Genomic DNA, 20,199 nt, shown 5'->3' on the forward strand with positions numbered 1-20,199 from the left:
TGTCAGAGACACTTGCCTTGCTTCTTTGGGTTATAAACTTTTGATGCCAGACCTCTGCAGAACGTGCCCAACTGAATCTTAAAGTAGCATCTTGAAGAGAGAGGCAGAGAAAGAGCAATCTGTGACCTTCATCCCTGCACCTTCCTCCTTCCTCTCCCTTCCCGGCTGCCTCCCTCCTCCCCAGGGGAGCGTCAAGAAAGCTCTTTTTGGATGCAGGAGGGGGCATCGGGTTCTGCTAGGCTGGAAAGCTGAGGCAGGATTTGAGGAAGAATCATTAGACTCCGGAGAGCCTGGACTCGTTTCTCCTCCTTCCCCCTCTCTGCTTCTGGCTTGCTCCATCCCTTTCCCGTCTCCCCACACCACAACCCGAGACCCGCTGGTGTGCGGGGCGGGGGACAAGGACCGCGCCGCTGCCGGAGTTCTGGGAAGTTGTGGCTGTCGAGGATGGGGGTCTGTGGGTACCTGTTCCTGCCCTGGAAGTGCCTCGTGGTCGTGTCTCTCAGGCTGCTGTTCCTTGTACCCACAGGAGTGCCCGTGCGCAGCGGAGATGCCACCTTCCCCAAAGCTATGGACAACGTGACGGTCCGGCAGGGGGAGAGCGCCACCCTCAGGTAGGGAGCTGTACTTCAGCGGGGGACTGAGCCCCTCGGACTTGTTAAGGGTGTGGGTAGGGGCCAGCAAGACAGCAAGAGAGAGAGAGAGAAAGAGAGAGAGCAGAAGGCTGGGGTTGGGGAGTAGGGCATGCGAAGGGCCTTTCTTCAGGCCCGAGAGTTGCTCACTTGCAGACTGTGGCTGCTAACACCCATTTTCCTGGACAGGTTTGTCATTTGCTTTGGTTTTTCTGGTCAGGGATCTGATGCAGGACACGGAGGTCCATGCTTGGGACTCCATGCATCCATGAGGCCATGACATGGCTAGATTCACTTGATGCCCTGGCATCAAGATGAGAACACGAGCGCCCTGTAATTGCAGTACTGGGGGTTAGCCTAAGATCACTGAGCGCTTTGGTGGCTCTCTCACAGGCCAGAACCTACGTGATGAGGCAAGATAGTCTTCCCGGTGGGGTGGCTTGCTCCTACCAGAGACCTACCTAAAATGTCAGGCTCTGGAATTGCCAGTGCTGGGCCATGGCCGTTTATGAGTCTGCTCAAGACGCAGCCATCCATGCCAACCGCGTGTGGTGCTCCTGGGACCCCTATTATAAATTATGAGGGCAGTTTTATCTTTGCAGGCTCGGACCAAGGAGAGGAAACATGTAGCTTTTATGCAACGACATCACTCCTGTGCGAAAAGCACAATAGAAAGCTTTTTGTTTTACCTTAATGAGTTACAGAGAATCACTTACATGCTCCAGGCAGAGGGGTGGAGATTCTTGGAATATGAATCTTTGGGGACTGGGCCCGCTGCAGCAGAGACTTTAATAAAAATGCAGCCACCACTTTCCACCAGCTCAGCAGATATCATCTTTTATCCCTTTAATGAGGCAGTTCTGGTCCTAGGAGACAGATTCAGGGACGTCCCAGCTTAACTCTGGCTCACAGTGTACACAGGCTGAATGCGTTTGCCCTGTCTATGACTTTGATGGTTATGTTGAAAATAAAACATGCTGTCCCAGATTCTGCAGCCAAGAAGCCTGGCTTCTCCAAGGAACAGTTGAGGATGGGGCTTCCTTCCTGTTCCTTTGGCTGCCCTGGTTGAACTCTCTCTGTATCTGAACAAGCTGCGCCCAGGGAAGGAAAGAAAGGCCTCTCAGGACACTGGCTATTCTTTCCCAAGCTCCAGGCTAAGGTTGGATTCTTGCCACTTTGGGAGATTCTTAGCTGCATCTTCTTTTGGAGAAGAGAACAGGTTTCAAAGATCTGTCTGCTGGTGCTCAGGGGCCCCAGTAGAAGAGAGAAAAAGGGGTGCTAGGGACAGACTCCCCTCCCTGACTGCAGGAGGGAAAACCCTTCTAGCCCCATGGGCACTCCTCAGCCTATCCCAGACTGGAGTGCAATATGTCTATTTCGTTGTCTCGAGAAATTTCCGGAGCCTCCTCCTGAGAATTGACTTGTGGGATGCACATTGGCCAAAGAGCTGTGGGCTCAAATATAGGAGTAGTACCCTATACTACCGAGGAAATGTTGGTAAATGTTAGCAGGTGTGAGGGGCTGGTAATGCTGCCACACACCTCTCTTTATCTCCTAATCTAGTATTGGGGGCGAAGAGGCCCAGCACGGAATAAAACCTCCTTGCTGAACCTTCCAAATCTTTTGTCCCGTTCTTGACCCTGGAAGTTAAAGCAGAAACTTAAAAACTCCAGCTTTCTGCTTTCCAGGATGCAGTAAGATGATTCCACCAGCAGAGGGCCAGCTTTGCTCTGCCTTTTTTTTATTAGGGGCTGGCCTGGTTTCATGATCTTCAATTCAAATGTTCAGCAGCTGGGCTTGGTAATGGGAATGGGAATAAAAACGGGAAAAGCTGAATAGTTGCTTTTTGTGCTTTGTGGAGAAAAAAAAAAAAACCTTAGATGTGCGAATATAACTGTTATCTGTTACCTGATTGCATGCTTTTATTTTTTAAAAAGTGTTGATTTTGTCTCTCCTCCTCTGTATAATTTGCTCTGAAATAGAGAGATTCAGCACATTGTCCACATTTTAATCTCTTTATATTCTCCTTTTTACCTCTTGTGTTCTTCTCTCATTACTTTAGTCTTCGTTTTTATCAGGTAATTCCATTTTACATGCTTTTGCCTATAATTCGTTCTCTTCACCCTTTTTTGCCTTTGTCATTTAATTCTTATTAATTTCTGATTTTTTTGAGGTTTTGATTTCATTCTTGTCACAGTGTTTCTTCAAACAACATCCCAATCTCCTGCAGCTTTCTGGGGGTCCCAATCTCTCTCTAGTTTTGCGCACCTTTGATTTATTGGTTAACAGCTGTGTGCCCACATCAATGAAAAACTTATTTGTCAGTGCTTCAAGGGAGAGTCCTGGCTTCCAGTCTCGGGAAATCCTTAGCCTCAACCTCAGATAAATGTATCATGTTTTATGCGTGTTGTATTTTGCTTTTAAAAGACTGTGATTCTAAGTATGGTCACACTTCAGTCTCCTTAAAGATGTTCCCTTGGGAATCCAGTGTTTGGAAATTTAGTGTTCTGAATGCATCAAATGTGCAGGATGCATTGAAAACATCGAATGCTTCCCAGGCCCACGAGCCACACAAAGTCTTTTCGAATGTGGTTACTTTGGATCAAAATCTCTCACATATGCTTCTAAATCTTGCCTAAAGTCACAAAGGAGGCCAGAGACCTAGTAGAAAAGTAAAGGAGTGGAGGAAGCCGGGCCCTCATTTGAATTTTCCAATGAGAAATTGCACGGCTTAGAGAAGGATGATGTCCTTCCTTGGAGATATCAGTTTGGTTTTGATAGGTCTTTGATTGCATTGAGGGACGTTAGGAAGGGATGTGCGGGAGATGACACTGAAGTTTCGAACGTGGATAAAACTCATTTTATATAAGTGAGGCAATATTATCTTCCTCATAACTACTTCACAGGGCTACTTGAAAAGTAAAAGTAATTATTTGAATATTGACTAATTTTGTCTTCCTGGAAGAGAGATGTTATGGGAAATGAAGGTGCTGTTCACCATGGCTGAATTATAGCTTCTATGAATCTGATTTGAATTCATTATTACAAATGGGCCCTTTTGGCCAGAATCATTTCATTACAATTATCGGCTGCTGGGTTAAAAATGTTCTGTGCCTTTCCATTAGATTAGATATGACAAGGATCTAGAAGTCCTATGTCTGAATCAGTGCCCACGTCAGGAAAGGAGCCCAGGATGCTCACTGTGGTCAGTTGGGTCCTATTAAGCCATTTCTGTTGTGCGGATGATAGCCCAGTGTGTTTTGTTCCTGGGCCTCAATCTCCTCTAAATTTGGTTTACTTAGTGGAACCACGTCATCTGTGTACATGAACATTGTGAGGGGCTGCTGTAGGATGGAGGCATGGCTTGTTGCTTTAAGGGACTGGTCCCCTAAGTGGGAAAAGTTCCCAGCGACATAACTGTTTTTATTAATTTATTTGTTTGTTTGTTTATTTTTTATATGGCAGGATAATCAGTTCTGCTGATCCAGGCTTGCTGATCTGGGATTATGCTTAATAACTCTTTTTCTAAAATGACGCTACATTTTCATTTGGAGTTCTGAGCTAATCCATTTGGAACCAAGTATTTGAGGGTTTCCTACTGCCAAGGAATAATCTGAGCAGCAGGATTTTGCCCAAGCAACTGGGGCAGTGAAGCTCCCAAGGACAACATACTGTTGTTTGCCTGGGCATTTTTCTCTATTTTGCACTCACCCTCAGCAGCTTCTCTGTGAAAATTAGAAAATTCAGAACAGCCACTAGGTTATTGGAAGCAGGCGTGCCACTTTTGCACATTGCAGTATTTAAGCTGCCTACGCTGAATAAGGTCATGGGTAAGGGCAGAGTCTTCACTCTTGGTCTGGGGAAATGGAGACATAAAAAGAAGCAAGTATGTGTCCGTAAAGGACCCCTCACACGGCGCTGCTGACCTGGGCTGCACACTGCAGTTGCCCGGGATGCTTTAAAAAACTTCTACTGCCAGCCTCCCGGACCAATGAAATAAAATTCTCTGGAGTTAGGCACCGGGGTGGGCTTGTGAGACAAAAAAATCTCCTCTGGTATTTCTAATGTGGAACCAGAGCCAAGAACCTGCCCTCGGAACATCTGAGCAAGTGGGTCTCCAATGACCCTACCTTCCCTTGACTGTCTCCTGCGTGCGTGTACCTGGCCACCCACGGGCTGCCTCTGCTCTAGAAAGGGCACTGGGTTCAGGGGCCTGAGTAACTGGATGTGATTCTTATTCTACCACTCACTAACTACATGGTTTTGAGCACTTCGGTCCAACGGTGTACACCTAGAAGCAGTATCTGCTCAGTCTGTGATATCAGCTGAGATGAAGTACATGGCCTTATTCTAACTACAAAGCAATGTATACCTGCAAGTTATCACTGGTCCTGCGTGGGATTCCTCAATAACAACCCATAATACTCTCAGTCTTTTCCAGGTTTATGTGCTCTGCCTTTTCACCCTTCTACACCCACCCCATACACACCTTTAAAATGTGCTGATTTCTTCCCGCTTCCCCTCAGCATCCTGCTTTCTCCTTGAGACCCAGAATTATTGAGTTCCAATGACACTTGTTAAGTATCTCGGTTCTAGCAGATGCACACCATGGAACTAGCATTTAGGGATGGGTCCAGTTAGGCTGGGAGCTCCTGGAGGTTAGGAGCCCTGTCTTATGTACTGAGTACAGATATCATGATGGACACAAAGGATTAAAAAATAAGAATCGGTTGAATGCTTTAATCCTTTTTAACAGGACTCAATCTCTTATCATGTATTATTACCTCTGCAACAACAAAGTGCGGATACCTAAAAAGTTCCATTCTCTTCTGAATATGACGCTGGGACACTCAGACACAGCAGTTGGTTAGAGATCTTGGAGGCCTGAGGGACTTTTGGATTCTACTTAAATCCCTTGCCAGAAGGGACAGTTGAATCCACCAGTGGTCACAAGCTGATCTAAACTATGCAAGAGGCGTGACTATCCCTGAGGGCAAGACACTGAGCAAGGCAGTAGGATTGAGAGGAAAGTTCTTCGCAGCAGCAGAGTAATATATTTAGAAGTGAGGCTGTGTCTGTGGAGATTTGCCTTGCGTGGACACAGGGAGATACACGGAGCAAGGAGGCAGGAGGGGGTAGACGGGCTGCTCAGTGGCTGCACTTGGGAAGTTGGTATGTCAGCTCCTGGATGAGGCTGCAGGATCCAGCAGGCTGAGGGAGCAGGGCTGCCTGGACGCTAGCCCTCTCTGACGTCATTGATTAGTTAGAATATGTCTGCCTCCCCCAACACATACTCCAGGAAGCACAAGTCAAGGCAGGGGGAGGAGATTTTAAAGGATTCATGACATATGCTCTGTGGGTTTCTGAATTGCTCTGGAAAACTCAGCACCTCTTGTCATAAACCTTTTTGTTCTTTTTTTTTTTTTGGCCTTTAAGTAAATTTGGCCCTTGGGTTCAGTGTAGCCCTGTTGTTCTTTCTTCCCAGCTTCTGAAAAGGGGCGGTGCCCTTGACCTGCGTACCATGCCTGCTCTGTGGCTGGTTCTGAGGGCCCCGGGGAGGACAGCAGTACGGGCCCATGTGTGTTACAGATCTGATGGGGTCCGGCAGTGAGATGCAGCAAGAGGAGGAGCCAAATAGGTCTTAGTTGACCTTCCCAAGGGAGAACTTTGAAAATTACTTATTAGCAGGAAGCAGTCTTCACAATCATGAGACAAGAGGGAATTATGGACCAAGACATCTTTAGGGCTGGCAGAAATTTGCATTGTCTATTAACTTAGGAACCAAGAGTTAACCTTGCCTGAGTTTTTTTTTTTTTTTTTTTTTAATCCAGACAAGACAGCACCAGATCCTTTCAGATTTGTTTGTTTGTTTATTATTTTCCCTGCAAGAAGATGCTTTTGCTGTTGCTGGGTCTAGCTGAATTGGAGAGAAAGCTGGCATGGGGTGGGCACTAGGGGAGAGGCCGCATTATCAGCCCTTTCCACCTCCCAGTAAACGACACCTTCCTGCAGCTTCTTGGAACCCTGGTGTATCTTTTTTAAAATGTGAAAATTGAAGTTGTAATGTCTCTGCAGCTCAGCAGTTACCCTGCCTCGATCTGTGTGTCATTTCCTTGGTAGAGAAGGTTAAAGATGGGACATGTTTGAGCCTTATGTCACTCTCCCTACAGGATCACACCATAGACCCTTTCATAAAATTGGCAAGGCGGGGGAGCTTTTAAAACAAACACGCTCTATTATCCATGATTAAGTGTGTGTCAGAGGCCAGGCCAATTAGTGTTTCATGTGATTTTCAGAATATTATTATCCCTAAATATTAACAGCCTCAGAGATTGAGGTTTAGAAGAGTTAAGTCACTTACCTTTGGTTATGTGGTTATCAGGTGTCTGGATTTGGTCCAGGAAGACTGTTTTCTTCTTCTCAGTTTTATAAGACCCTCCCCCCCCGGAACCCCCCTCCCCAGACCTGGCATAGAGAACACAGAAAGCTTTCATGTGCTGCCAGCAGAAAAAACAAAAGCACCCTTTCCGTGCCCCAGACCTACACCTGACGAAAGGTCAGGAAAATCCGCGTTGCAATCAAGGGCTGTAGCTGAGCTGATCTCCCTTAGCGGTCCTCTTTGCTTTCTGCTGCTTACCTGCCCTCACCTGCATTCGAGTAAAGGTTGCTCTGTCGTCTGGGGCTGGACATGATGCATGCTGCGAACATTGCACAATGTGACAGCCACCAGGAGGGTCCAAGGTACTATCAAGCCCATCACTGGTGCTCTTCACTTTGAACCTGTCCTACGTGCTGTACCCCCCTGCTACGTGACCTCCCGCAGTATGCCAGGATCTCCACGGACCCTGCAAACTAAGACCAGGTGGGCAGGGGATTCTTGACAAGAGCCCACTGATGCCAGAGTGCTTCCTTGAGAACTGTGAGGAAATGAGTGATCTGGATGGAAGTATAGAATGAAGGGAAGTTACTTTTTTAAATCCTAAAATATATGTCCTTCTATAATCCCCATCCCTGTCCTTATATTTGTATTTTAGTTTAAACCATTCGGCTGTGAAAAAAGAGAACCACAAGCTTTGTACTCACCTTGCCTCTGATTCATACCCTAGAGGAAATCATGTGACCCCTTTTGGCCTGTTCCCTGGAGACCGCACATTTTGCTTAAATCAAAGAGATGCTGAAGGACTTGACCTGGCTTCCCATAAAAGTGCTGATCAATAAAATGTTTAAAAATTAGTTTTGAATATTAAACATTTTCAGTGGTTCTGAAAAGTTATGGCATCTCAATTAACCAACTTTCCACTGCATAATAGGAACAAAGAATGTTCTAAGTGGTTGTTAAGTTTTCCGGCTAGCCCACAGAAGATAATTTAACTCATAATTATCCAAAATGCGACACACTGGCAGTAAAGAATAATAGGGAGCCACGTTGTTGTAGAAGAAGTGATTACACAAAAGCGAGAGAAAAATGAATATAATTTTCTATTTATCTCGAATGCCAATGCTGAAGAAAAGTAGGCATAGCAAGAGGAAGATAATATGGAAACATTCTTTCAAAGAATGTTCAAAAGTTTTGGAGTTTGTTTTGTTTCTCTTGTGCCAAATTCAATTTTAAGATGTATAGCTTTCATTTTATTTTATTTTATTTTTTTAAGATTTTATTTATTTATTTGACAGAGCACAGTGAGAGAAGAAACACCAGCAGGGGGAGTGGGAGAGGGAGAAGCAGGCTTCCCGCCTAGCAGGGAGCCCAATGTGGGGCTCGATCCCAGGACCCTGGGATCATGACCTGAACCGAAGGCAGACGCTTAACGACTGAGCCACCCAGGCGCCCCTATAGCTTTCATTTTATTGGATTCAAGTACATGTATACTATTGCAACTTCTCTGATGATTGGATTTTTTTTTCATAAATATAGATGAAGAAAGGAATATAGATAAAGTAAATGAAAGACAAAAATGGAGAGAAGAGAACACAAGAGAGATTTTCCCAAGGTGTCAGCTAAGAGTTGAAGGAAGACACAGAGCTAAAGAGGAGGGGGAAGTGTGTATGTATGAAGAAAAAAATCGCCTGAAGTGGGATTCCCTGGTAGTCAAAAGTCGAGCAAAGAAGGAAGAAAGTCATAGACAAGAATTACCATGTCCCACAATATCTGGTGTGTGAATGTCTCCCTCCCTTCATCCAGGTCACAGGACCAGACACACAGCGGTCCAGCGCCCATGCTAAGTCAAGGAACAGAGCCACATAGTGCTCAGATTCTCACTGGCTGCTAGGATTCAGCTCTTTCAGAAGCTTGCTTCCCACCTGTTCCCCAGCTATCAGTCCCCTTCTTGTCATTGACTTTTTAGTCCATGTCTTATTACTCTGTGTGGGACCTACCCTAGGCTGGGGGTGATTGAGAGTCCCGGCTTGCCTTGCTAGGACCTCTTCTCCAACAGACCAGGTCCACACTTGACTCCACTCCTGGAAGCCTAGGGATTCATGAACTTTCCAAATGCTGGCCCTTTGCCTGCCACCCAAATGTCCGTTTTGGAGATCACCTCAGTGCAGGGAGCGTGTGAGGTCTAGGCCAAGTCACACTTGCTTCTGTGCAATTAAACCATTTATTCTCAGATATGTAGATTGCTGTGTCAGATGTTTGTCTACTTTGGCTGGGATGGGTTGTGATTGATGCCATCACAACATAGGGTCTCTTGGTCACTGTTCGGAACTTCCCATGGTGGCTAAAAGGCAGAGCCAGCATCTGAGACACAGAGAATTCAGTCAGTCAGGTGTTTTATAGGAGTGGCCATGTTCACATTGAGATACCTTCTATAAGATGCTGTGTAAGAAAGAGAAAGGAATAATGGTATTCACCTTTGTACTTTGCTGTGCTTTCTACACCATCTCTGAAAATATTCCTCTTCCCATGTTTGTTTTTATTGCTTCTTCCATGTCTTTTGTTAAATATATTAATATCCACTCTTGGTCTTTGTATCCCCAGTGTCCAAACAATACCTAACACGTAGTAGTTGCTCCACGTTTGTTGAAAAGATGAATATTGTCCTTTATTTCTATCCCTCGGTCTCTCTTTCTACCCTCACACACACAGGCACGCATGCGTGTGCACACACACACACACACACTTGCACACGCTTCTACCTTTTCTAATGAAGATGTTCTCACCCATTTTGAGGTAATTGGGAAGTCACTGAAATTACAACCAGAGATTCTGACATTTGAATCCTAGTTGAGATAATGATCTCCCCCTAGATATTTGGTATTTAACTTGTCCTGTCTCCTCCTGCTTGTTATAATTGCTGTATTCACGAATTTCACAATATTCTTAAAGCCACTGGCAGGAAATTCTGATCAGTTGCAAGGGAGGTGAGACTCCCTTCTCCCTTTTTAGCAAGGTTACAAAAGAAATGATGTCACATTCTGGAAATATATCTGCAAACTTTAGGGGATAGAAATGCCAATGTGAGTAATCTTCGAAAATTGCAGGAAGCATTTTTGAATGAAGGAATTTATGAACCCATTTCCTTGGCCATTTGAAGTGCAGTTGTTTCTTTTTTGTTGTTGTTGTTATGTTAATCACCATACATTACGTCATTAGTTTTTGATGTAGTGTTCCGTGATTCATTGTTTGCATGTAACACCCAGTGCTCCATGCAGAAAGTGCCTCTTTAATACCCATCACCAGGCTAACCCATCCTCCCACCCCCCTCCCCTCTAGAACCCTCAGTTTGTTTTTCAGAGTCCATCTCTCATGGTTCGTCTCCCCCTCCGATTTCCCCCCCTACATTCTTCCCCTCCTGCTATCTTCTTCTTTTTCTTTTTTAAAAACATATAATGTATTATTTGTTTCAGAGGTACAGGTCTGTGATTCAACAGTCTTACACAATTCACAGTGCTCACCATAGCACATACCCTCCCCAATGTCTATCACCCAGTCACCCCATCCCTCCCACCCCACCCCCCACTCCAGCAACCCTCAGTTTGTTTCCTGAGATTAAGAATTCCTCATATCAGTGAGGTCATATGATACATGTCTTTCTCTGTTTGACTTATTTCCCTCAACATAATACCCTCCAGTTCCATCCATGTCGTTGCAAATGGCAAGATCTCATTCCTTCTGATGGCTGCATAATATTCCATTGTATATAGATACCACATCTTCTTTATCCATTCATCTGTCGATGGACATCTTGGCTCTTTCCACAGTTTGGCTATTGTGGACATTGCTGCTATAAACATCGGGGTGCACATACCCCTTTGGGTCCCTATATTTGTGTCTTTGGGGTAAATACCCAGTAGTGCAATTGCTGGATCATATGGTAGCTCTATTCTCAACTTTTTGAGGAACCTCCGTACTGTTTTCCAGAGCGGCTGTGAAGTGCAGTTGTGTCTGTGATAGGGTCTCCCTGTAACATCCATGAATATGTCTCAGCAGCCCATATCCTGCCATACCTGTGCAGCAGGACCAATGTACAGCATGTTCTTGATTATATACTCCATTTACAATTGGCTAGTCAGCGGATGCTTAGTGAAATATAAGGTAAAGCATAACCCCTATCAAGAGGCTAAGAAGCACAGACTTTAAAGTCAAAAAAGCTCATTTCTAATCCCAGCTCTGATACTGTTGGCTCTCTATGGTTGGACAAATGACTAAGACTCAATTTCATGACTAAAAACAGGGGATTCTGTAGCCACTACATTGGGTTGTTGGAGAGGAATACATGGTATCAAGTTAGTAAGAACTTAAAGTCTGACATGTAATAAGTTCTCAATAAACAGTAGCATTACATTAAAAAAAAATTACTGCATTAACAATTTAAGAAAGAAGCTTTTTTTTTTTTTAAAGATTTTATTTATTTATTTGAGAGAGAGAGAATGAGAGAGAGTACATGAGAGGGGGGACGGTCAGAGGGAGAAGCTGACTCCCTGCCGAGCAGGGAGCCGGATGCGGGACTCGATCCCGGGACTCCAGGATCATGACCTGAGCCGAAGGCAGTCGCTTAACCTACTGAGCCACCCAGGCGCCCCTAAGAAAGAAGCTTTTATGAATCACTATATGCCAAGCAGTACACTAGGCAGTGTGAATATTATAAAGTAGAATTAATCCTAGACTCTCCTCTTTAAACACTTACATCCAGTGAATGTATTAGAGGATAAAGGGCCCACTGACCAGGAAGGAAAAGACAAGGAGAAGAAGGGAGAAGAGAAAGAGAATTTACTTAAACTTAACCATATAAAGTGTCCACTTAAACAAACTTGGACATTCGTATTCACCCACGTAACCACCACTCCAAATGGTACAGAACATTTTTATTACCCTCAATGGCGTCTTTTTTTAAATTATTATTATGGTAACATATACATAACATGAAATTTACCTTTTTTGACTTTTTTTTTGACAGAGAGACAGAGTGCATGTGTGTGCGAGAGCGGGATGGTGGGGATAGGGGCAGAGAGAGAAGGAGAAAGAGAATCTTAAGCAGACTCCATACCCAGCACAGAGCCCAATGGGGGGCTCGATCTCATGACCCTGAGATCATGACCTGAGCCAAAATCAATATTCAGTCACTTGACTGACCGAGCCACCCAGGTGCCCATTAACTATTTTTAAGTATACAGTTCTGTGACACCTAATACGTTCGCATTGTGTGCAACAATCACCACCATCCATCTCCAGAACTTTTATCACCTTTCCAAACTGAAGCTCTGTACCCATTAAACACGAACTCTCCATCCCCCACTTCCCACAGCATCTGGAAACCACCATTCCATTTTCTGTCTCTATGAATTTGACTACTCTGGGTACCTCATGTAAGTGGTATCATGCAGTATTTGTCATTTTGTGGCCTGTTTCACTTAGCATAATGTCTTAAACATTCATCAGTGTTGTAGCACGCGTCAGGATTTCTTTTCTTCTTAAGGCTGAATAATATTCTATTGCATGTGTATATCACATTTTGTTTATCCATTTATTTGTTGATGGACACTTGGGTTGCTTCCACCTCTTGGCTATTGTGAATAATTCTGCTATGAACATCGGGTGTATAAATATCTATTCAAGTCCTTGTTTTCAATTCTTTTAGTATATACCCAGAAGTAGAATTGTATGTACCCAGAAGTGGATGATATGGTAATTCTGCTCAATTTTTGAGGAACCACTGCACCATTTTCCATAGTGGCTACACCATTTTACATTCTTTCCAGCAGTGCATAAAGGTTCCAATTTATCTACATCCTCGCCAACATTTATTTGCTATTTTTTTGAAAACATCCATTTTAATGGATAAATGAAGTGTTATTTATTGTGGCTTTGATTTGCATTTTCCTATGGGTTAATGATGTTGATGTGCTTATTGGCTATTTACGTATCTTCTTTGAAGAGATGTCTATTCAAGTTGATTGCCCATTTTTAACCAGGTTGTTCATCTGTTTGTTGTTGTGTTGTAGGAATTCTTTATACATTCTGGATATTAATTCTTTATTATATATGCGATTTTCAAATGTTCTCCCATCTGTAGATTGCCTTTTTACTTTATTGATAATGTCTTGTGATGCACAAAGTTTTTAATTTTGAGGTAGTGCATTTTCTTTTTCCTTTGTTGCTTATACTTTCAGTGTCAGAACCAAGAAATCACTGCCAAATACAATATCATGAAACTTTTCCTGTATGTTTTCTTTTAGGAGTTTCATAGTTTTTGCTCTTACATTTAGGTCTTTAGTCCATTTTGAGTTAATTTTTGTATATGGTATAAGCTAAGGTCCAAATTAATTTTTTTTTTTTTTGCATGTGGATATACTATTTTCTCACCATCATTTCTTGAAAAGACTATTTTTCCCCATTGAGTGGTCTTCACATTCTTGTTGAAAATCATTTGAACATTATGCAAGGCTTTATTTCTGGGCTATCTATTCTATTTCATTATGCCAGTACCACACTGTTTTGATTACTGTAGCTTTGTAGTAAGTTTTGAAATCAGAAAATGTGAGACCTCAACTTTGTTCTTTTTCAAAATTATTGTCGCTATTTGGGATCTCCTGAGATTCCATATGTATTATAGGATGGATTTTTCTATTTTTGCAGAACAAAACAAAACAAAACAACACCACACTGGAGTATTAATAGGGATTGCATTGAATTTGTAGATAGCTTAAAGTAGTATTGACGTCTTAAAATATCATACTTATTTTTATGTTTATGGAGCTCTAATCAATAAACACAGGATATCTTTCCATCAATTTTTGTCTTGTTTAATTTCAGAAACATTTTGAAGTTTTTGGTGTACATGTTTTCCACCTCCTTGGTGAATTTTTTCCTAAGTATTTTATTTTTTTATATTATTATAATTGGAATTATTATTTAATTTTAATTTTGTATTGTTCTTTGTTAGTGCATAGAAACACAACTAATTTTTATGTGTTGATGTTGTATCCTGTAATTTTATGGAATTCATTTATTAGTTCTAACAAGTTTTGTGGAATCTTTGGGATTTCCTATGTATAAGATTGTGTCATCTACAAAGATAATTTTACTTCATCCTTTCCAATTTGGATGACTTTTAGATATTTTTCTTGCCTACATTTTTCTTGGCTAGAACTTCTAGTACTGTGTTGTAAGAAGTGATGAAAGCAGGTATCCTAACCTTGTTTCTGATATTAGAGGAAAAGATTCAGTTTTTTATTATTTAGTATGATGTTAGCTGTGGGCATTTCATTTATGGGCTTTATTATGTTTATGTAGTTTCCTCTGTTCTTCGTTTGTTGAGTTTTTACCATGAAAGAGTGTTGAATTTTGTCAGCTACTTTTTCTGCATCAATGAGATAATCTTTCCCCTTTATTCTGCTAATATGGTGTATTATATTGATTTTATATCTTGAACAATTCTTGCATTCCAGGAACAAATTCCACTTGGTCATGGTATACACTTTTTCAGTATACTGTGGAATTCAGTTTCCTAGTATATTGTTGGGCATTTTTGCATCAATGCCCGTAAGAAATATGGTCTGTAGCTTTCTTTTTTGTTTGATTTTGGTATTAGGACAAACCTGGCCTCATAGGATGAGTTTGGAAGTGTTGCCTCCTCTTCAATTTTTGGAAAAGTTTGAGGATGACTATTGTTAATTCTTTAAATGCTTGGTAGAATTCACCAGTGAATCCATCTGGTATTGGGCTTTTCTTTTCTGGGAGATTTTTAATTACTGATTCAATCTCCTCATAGTTATCTATCTGTTCTGAATTTCTGTTTCTTCAGGATTCCATTATAGTAGGTTGTGTGTTTCTAAGAATGTTCATTTCATTTAGATTATCTAATATGTTTATATAGTGTTATTTGTAGTCCTCTCTTATAATTCTTTTATATCTGTAAAATTGGTTTACTATTCCTTATTTCATTTTTTATTTTGATTATTTGAGTTTTTTTTCTTAGTCAATCTGGATAAATGTTTGTTAATTTTGTTAATCTTTTTCCTTTTTAAAGATTTTATTTATTTGAGTGAGAGAGAGAACATGCAAGCGGGGGGGGAGGGGAGAGGGAAAGGGAGAGAGAGAATCTCAAGCAGATTCTGCGCTAAATATGGAGCCCGATGCAGGACTTGATCCCACAACCCTGAGGTCATGACCTGAGACAAAATCAAGAGTCACATGCTTAACTGACTGAGCCAGCCAGATGCCCTAATTTTGTTAATCTTTTAAAAAACTAACTTTTTAAAATAATCTCTATGCCCGACATAAAGCTTGAACTCACAATCCCAAGATCAGATGACTAAGCCAGCCAGGCAGCCTTCTCAAACAACTAAGTTTTGGTTTTGTTGATTCTACCTGTTGTTTTTCTATTCTCTGTTTCACTGATCTCTGGTCCAATATCCATTATTTCCTTTGTTCTGTTAATTTTGAGTTTAGTTTGGACAGAGGTCCAGGCCATTTCTTCTTCCAAACTGCACTGCACTGTTAATGGGTGGAACAAGGGCAACTAAAAACACCAAAAAATTTCTTATCAAAATAATGCATTTTTTAAATTGGTCATTGCTTGGTTGCTGTAGATCTTTGATTGATTTTCAGAGCCCCTATACAGTCATTATATTCAGTTTATAGTCGTTTATTCAATGTTTCTGTGGGAAAGAAGGGGCTTGAGGCTTCCTAGTCTGCCATCTTACTGACATCTCCTTTCACATGCCCTTTTGAAGTCAATCCTCCAGCTCTGGGCAGACATCTATTTCCAGACACCATGCATTCATTTTGTCTGTTATAGAATTTCTTATAAATTGGATGATACTATATTATACAGTACTCTTTTATATCTGATTTCTTTTTTTTTCAGTATAATGTGTCTGATAGTCATACATGTTATTGCTTATAGTTCATTCCTCTTTGATTGTTTGATAGTATTCCACTGTATGGATATACCACAATTTTTTTCCCTCTTTACTTGTTGATGTGGTTTCTGGTTCTTATGAATTAAGATACAATGAATATTTGAATGTAAGTCTTTATGAGGAAATACATTTTTATTTTTCTTAGGAAAAACCTATGGATAGAATTGTTGAGTCATATGATCAGTGTAGGTTTAATCTCTAAGGAAATAGCCAGATCATTTTCCAAAGTTATTATACCAATTTATATTCCCACCAGTAATGTGGGGGAGGCTGCTCCACAGTCTCAACATTTGGCATTGTAGGTTTTTAAAATTTTTATTTTTAGCCATTTTAATGTGTGTATGGAATAGTGTACCATTGTAAAATTTTAATTTGCATTTTCAGAGGGATTAATGACATTCAGTATCTTTCTGAGTGTTTTCACATTGGTAATTCATATATCTTCACCTAGGCCAAGGATGATTCATGTGTTTGTCCATTTGTCCATTTAACAAATATTTATTGAACACTCTATGCCATGTACTATTTTCTGGGGTGGGGTTACAATGATGAACAAAAGAGACTAAGCCTCTCCCAATAAAGAGCTTATATTCTAGGGAAGCTAGATACATGATAAACACATTAAAATAGAATATAATGTTAATAGTAATGTATGTGTTGAAGTATAACAAAGTAAAGTAAATTAATTGAAACAGACAAGGTAGCTCTATTTCATGTCAGGAGCTACTTGTTTGATGTAACATTTGAGCAGAAAACTGATCAAGGTGCAGCGGTGAGCTAGGCCAGCGTCTGGGGGGTAGGGTTCCAGAGAAAAGGAATAGCAAAGGCAGCAAAAGCATGTGCTCAACATATTCTAAGAATAGTAAGGAGGGGCTGGAGCAGAGTAAGCAAGAACTGAGTAGAACAATAGAGAGTCATTGGCTGAGACTTCAAGTTTCTGGTAGGACACAGGAGTTTGGAAACCATGACTTCCATTCTCACAAGAAGAAAAAAGCTAAACAAACTGAAAATCAATAGCTCTTCACTTAGATCCATCAGATAATTGAGGCCACAGAATAAACAACCGCCCTGAAAACTGGAGACAGGTAAATATAGAGAATCATAGCTTATTCTGGACTGAATGTACTGCTTTAGTCAGATTCTCCTAGGAATACGTAAAAGGTAATTGACTAAATGCAGGAGATTGAGTGTGGACTACCTTGTGGAAATTCCAGGTGGCTTAGCCTTGTGGGAGGGCCCTCACACTTCTGTGAATTTTTCTTCCAGGGACCCTAGCGGTTCTGAGGGTGAAAATGGAAGAAATGGCAGGAGGAGGTAACCATTTTGAAGTATATGCAGAACCTTCTCTTCTCTTTAACAGAAGCCTGCCCTCAAGGAAACTATTTTACCAGAGCCTAACTACATGGGGATTTGCTATAGCCTAAACTCCTGGGGGCAGGGGAATACCCAACCCCAGGCCCCTCTAGCTAAAGGGCAAAGAACAGTTTGAAAAGAAGCTGCAAGCATCAGAACCAGACTCAGACATGGCAGGGATGTTGGAATTATCAGAACAGAAATTTAAAATAACTATGATTAATATGGTAAGGACTCTATTGGAAAAAAAATGGAAAACATGCAAGAGCAGATGGGTAATGTAAGCTAAGAAATGGAAATTCTGAGAGAGAATAAAAAAGAAATGCTATAATAACTGTTACAGAAATGAAGAATGCCTTTGAAGGGCTCATTAGTAGATGGAACATGGCTGAGGGAAGAATCAGTAAGCTTGAAGATAATGTCATTAGAAACTTTCTAAGCTGAAAAGGCAAAGAGAAAAAAGACTGGGGGGGAAAACCCACACAGAACAGAATATTCAAGAACTGTGGGAAAAATTACAAAAGTTGTCATATACATGTAATGGGAATATCAGAAGGAAAAGAGAGAAGCAGAAGAAATATTTGAAACAATAATGACTGAGAATTTTTGAAGATTAATGTCAGGCGTCAAATGACAGATCCAGGAACCTTAGAAGACACTAGGAAGGATAGATACAAAAAACCCACAAAAACAAAACAAAAACAAAACCACACCTAGACATATTATATTCAAACTGAGGAAATCCAAAGGCAAACAAAAGATTCTTGAAAGAAGCCAGGCGGGACTGGGGGGGTGGCAGGGAGAAACATTACTTAGATTAGAGCAAGGATAAGAGTTACATCAGACTTTTCTTCAGAAACCATGCAAGCAAGAAGAGAGCGGAATGAACTATTAACTCCATCCACCAGTATTTATAGGTATAGCTCACTCTTTGGCAATCAAATTATTTGTTCATTATCTCTCTCTTTCTCTTTCTCTTTCTCTCTCTCTCCCTCTCCCTGCCCCCCCCGCCCCCCCACACACTTCTTTTTTCTTCAATTGGATGTTAGTACCTTGAGGACAGGAATAGGATTTCAATTCAGTTGTCTCAAATAGCTCCTACAATATTCTGCAAATAGAGCATGTTAATAATGTCTGCTTGACAAGAGGCAGGTAGATAGCATCTATCTCTCTTTGTATAAGTAGGAGTAATCAGACATTTATACTTCTGTGACCATACAAAATGGCAAAGTAATAAACATAAGGAACTTTTATTTGTGTAATGATTTGCAGTCTGCCCTTTCTCTTCCTGAAAAGTTCTTTTCCAACCTCTTTCAACATATGTCAGGTCTTACTCATCTTTTAGACCCCTAAATGTTATTTCTTATGTCAGTCTTTCCTGATTTTCCTCAGTACCCTTTATCTCAGTGGTTTCCAGGTTTTCCAAGCCTGGCTAGGCATCATAGAACCCCGAGAAGTTTTTAAGAATACATTATTCCTGTGCCCAGCTGTAGACCTACAGAATTAAAAATGCTGAGACATATATTGAAGAATATGAACCTCATGCAACTAAAGCTAGTTCTATGTACTGTTGTTTGGAAGTATTGTGTCTGACCTTAGTGTTCCCTGCAGAGCATGCAGGGGGAATAAACTGCTGTCTTCTTACTCTCCCATCACATCTGTACCTGTAATTGTAACATAATATCTCAAGTTCTCCAATAATATTCATCTGTGTCTCCCATTTGCAAGACTTATATTCCTGGAAGGCAGGGGAAATTTCTCATTCATCTCTGTATCTATGGTTCTGAGTACAGCATAATTTTTTACCTTAGTCTTATTGGCAAAACATATAAAAACCCACTCCAACTATTTAAACAAAGAAGTAAGTTGCATTGTAAGGACCATGGAACCCAAGAGAGACGAAGAACATTGGCTTCTGAAAACATTGGCTTCTGTCACCTGCCTCTTTCCATGTGGTCACTTGGTCTCATAGTCTTGCTTTTCCTACACATCTGTTTTCTTTATCCCTTTATCTATCCATTTTCTCTGTTTCCACAGGGTGTAAGATGGTCATCCTACATCTTCTCAGTTCATAGGTTCTCATTTTAAGCTAGTCTCCACTGACTGTCTAGAATCTCTTTTTCCCAATGTCAGATTTCCAGGAGATAAAATCAACTGTCTCAGCTTGGGTTGAGTATGCACTCCTAGTCCAATCATGCCATGGCCAGAGGGAGGAAAAATCATGTACCAGATTGGATACCGTTAGCTCCAAATAATAAAACATAACTGTAAAAATGATGTAAACAATGCCAATATTTACAATCTCATTTATTTATTTATTTATTTTAAAGATTTTATTTATTTATTTGAGAGAGAGCACATGAGGGGGGGAGGGTCAGAGGGAGAAGCAGACTCCCTGCCGAGCAGGAAGCCCGATGCGGGACTCGATCCAGGGACTCCAGGATCATGACCTGAGCCGAAGGCAGTCGCTTAACCAACTGAGCCACCCAGGGGCCCTACAATCTCATTTAATGAGGATGCCAGAGGGAGGCAGTTCCAGGGTTGAATGCTGAGGTCATTGCCTTTTATGGCCACAATATGGCTGCAGCAGCTCCAGGCATCACATTCTTATCCAAGAGAGTCTATAAATAGTCATTAAGGACTTATGGGTGTTTCTTTTCAACACATTTTCCAGAAGCTATCTCTCAGCGGATTTCCCTTTGATGTCCTTTGCAGGACTGTGTTATATGTCTAGGCTCTAGCTAGAAGAGTGGGCTTGGGAAGTAGGCATTTTGGGTTTCAGCCCCTACCTTGGGAGGCAGGCCCCAGCAGCAAGTTTGTGGGCAGTTGCTGTTGGGTTGGCAAATAGTAA

The 20,199-nt window shown here is 41.5% G+C and overlaps 1 protein-coding gene across 1 annotated transcript in view; it reads left to right on the forward strand.

Annotated features, from left to right (window-relative positions):
- The first annotated feature begins 444 nt into the window (after positions 1-444).
- The window catches only part of OPCML (opioid binding protein/cell adhesion molecule like), a 493,175-nt gene continuing 473,420 nt past the window's right edge, over positions 445-20,199 (forward strand). Inside the window, exon 1 of the mRNA XM_021696393.1 lies at positions 445-611. Within this exon, the coding sequence (XP_021552068.1) occupies positions 445-611 (167 nt within the window). The remainder of the gene's footprint in view (positions 612-20,199) is intronic.

This window comes from Neomonachus schauinslandi, chromosome 11, assembly GCF_002201575.2.
Source record: "Neomonachus schauinslandi chromosome 11, ASM220157v2, whole genome shotgun sequence".
Taxonomy (NCBI): domain Eukaryota; kingdom Metazoa; phylum Chordata; class Mammalia; order Carnivora; family Phocidae; genus Neomonachus; species Neomonachus schauinslandi.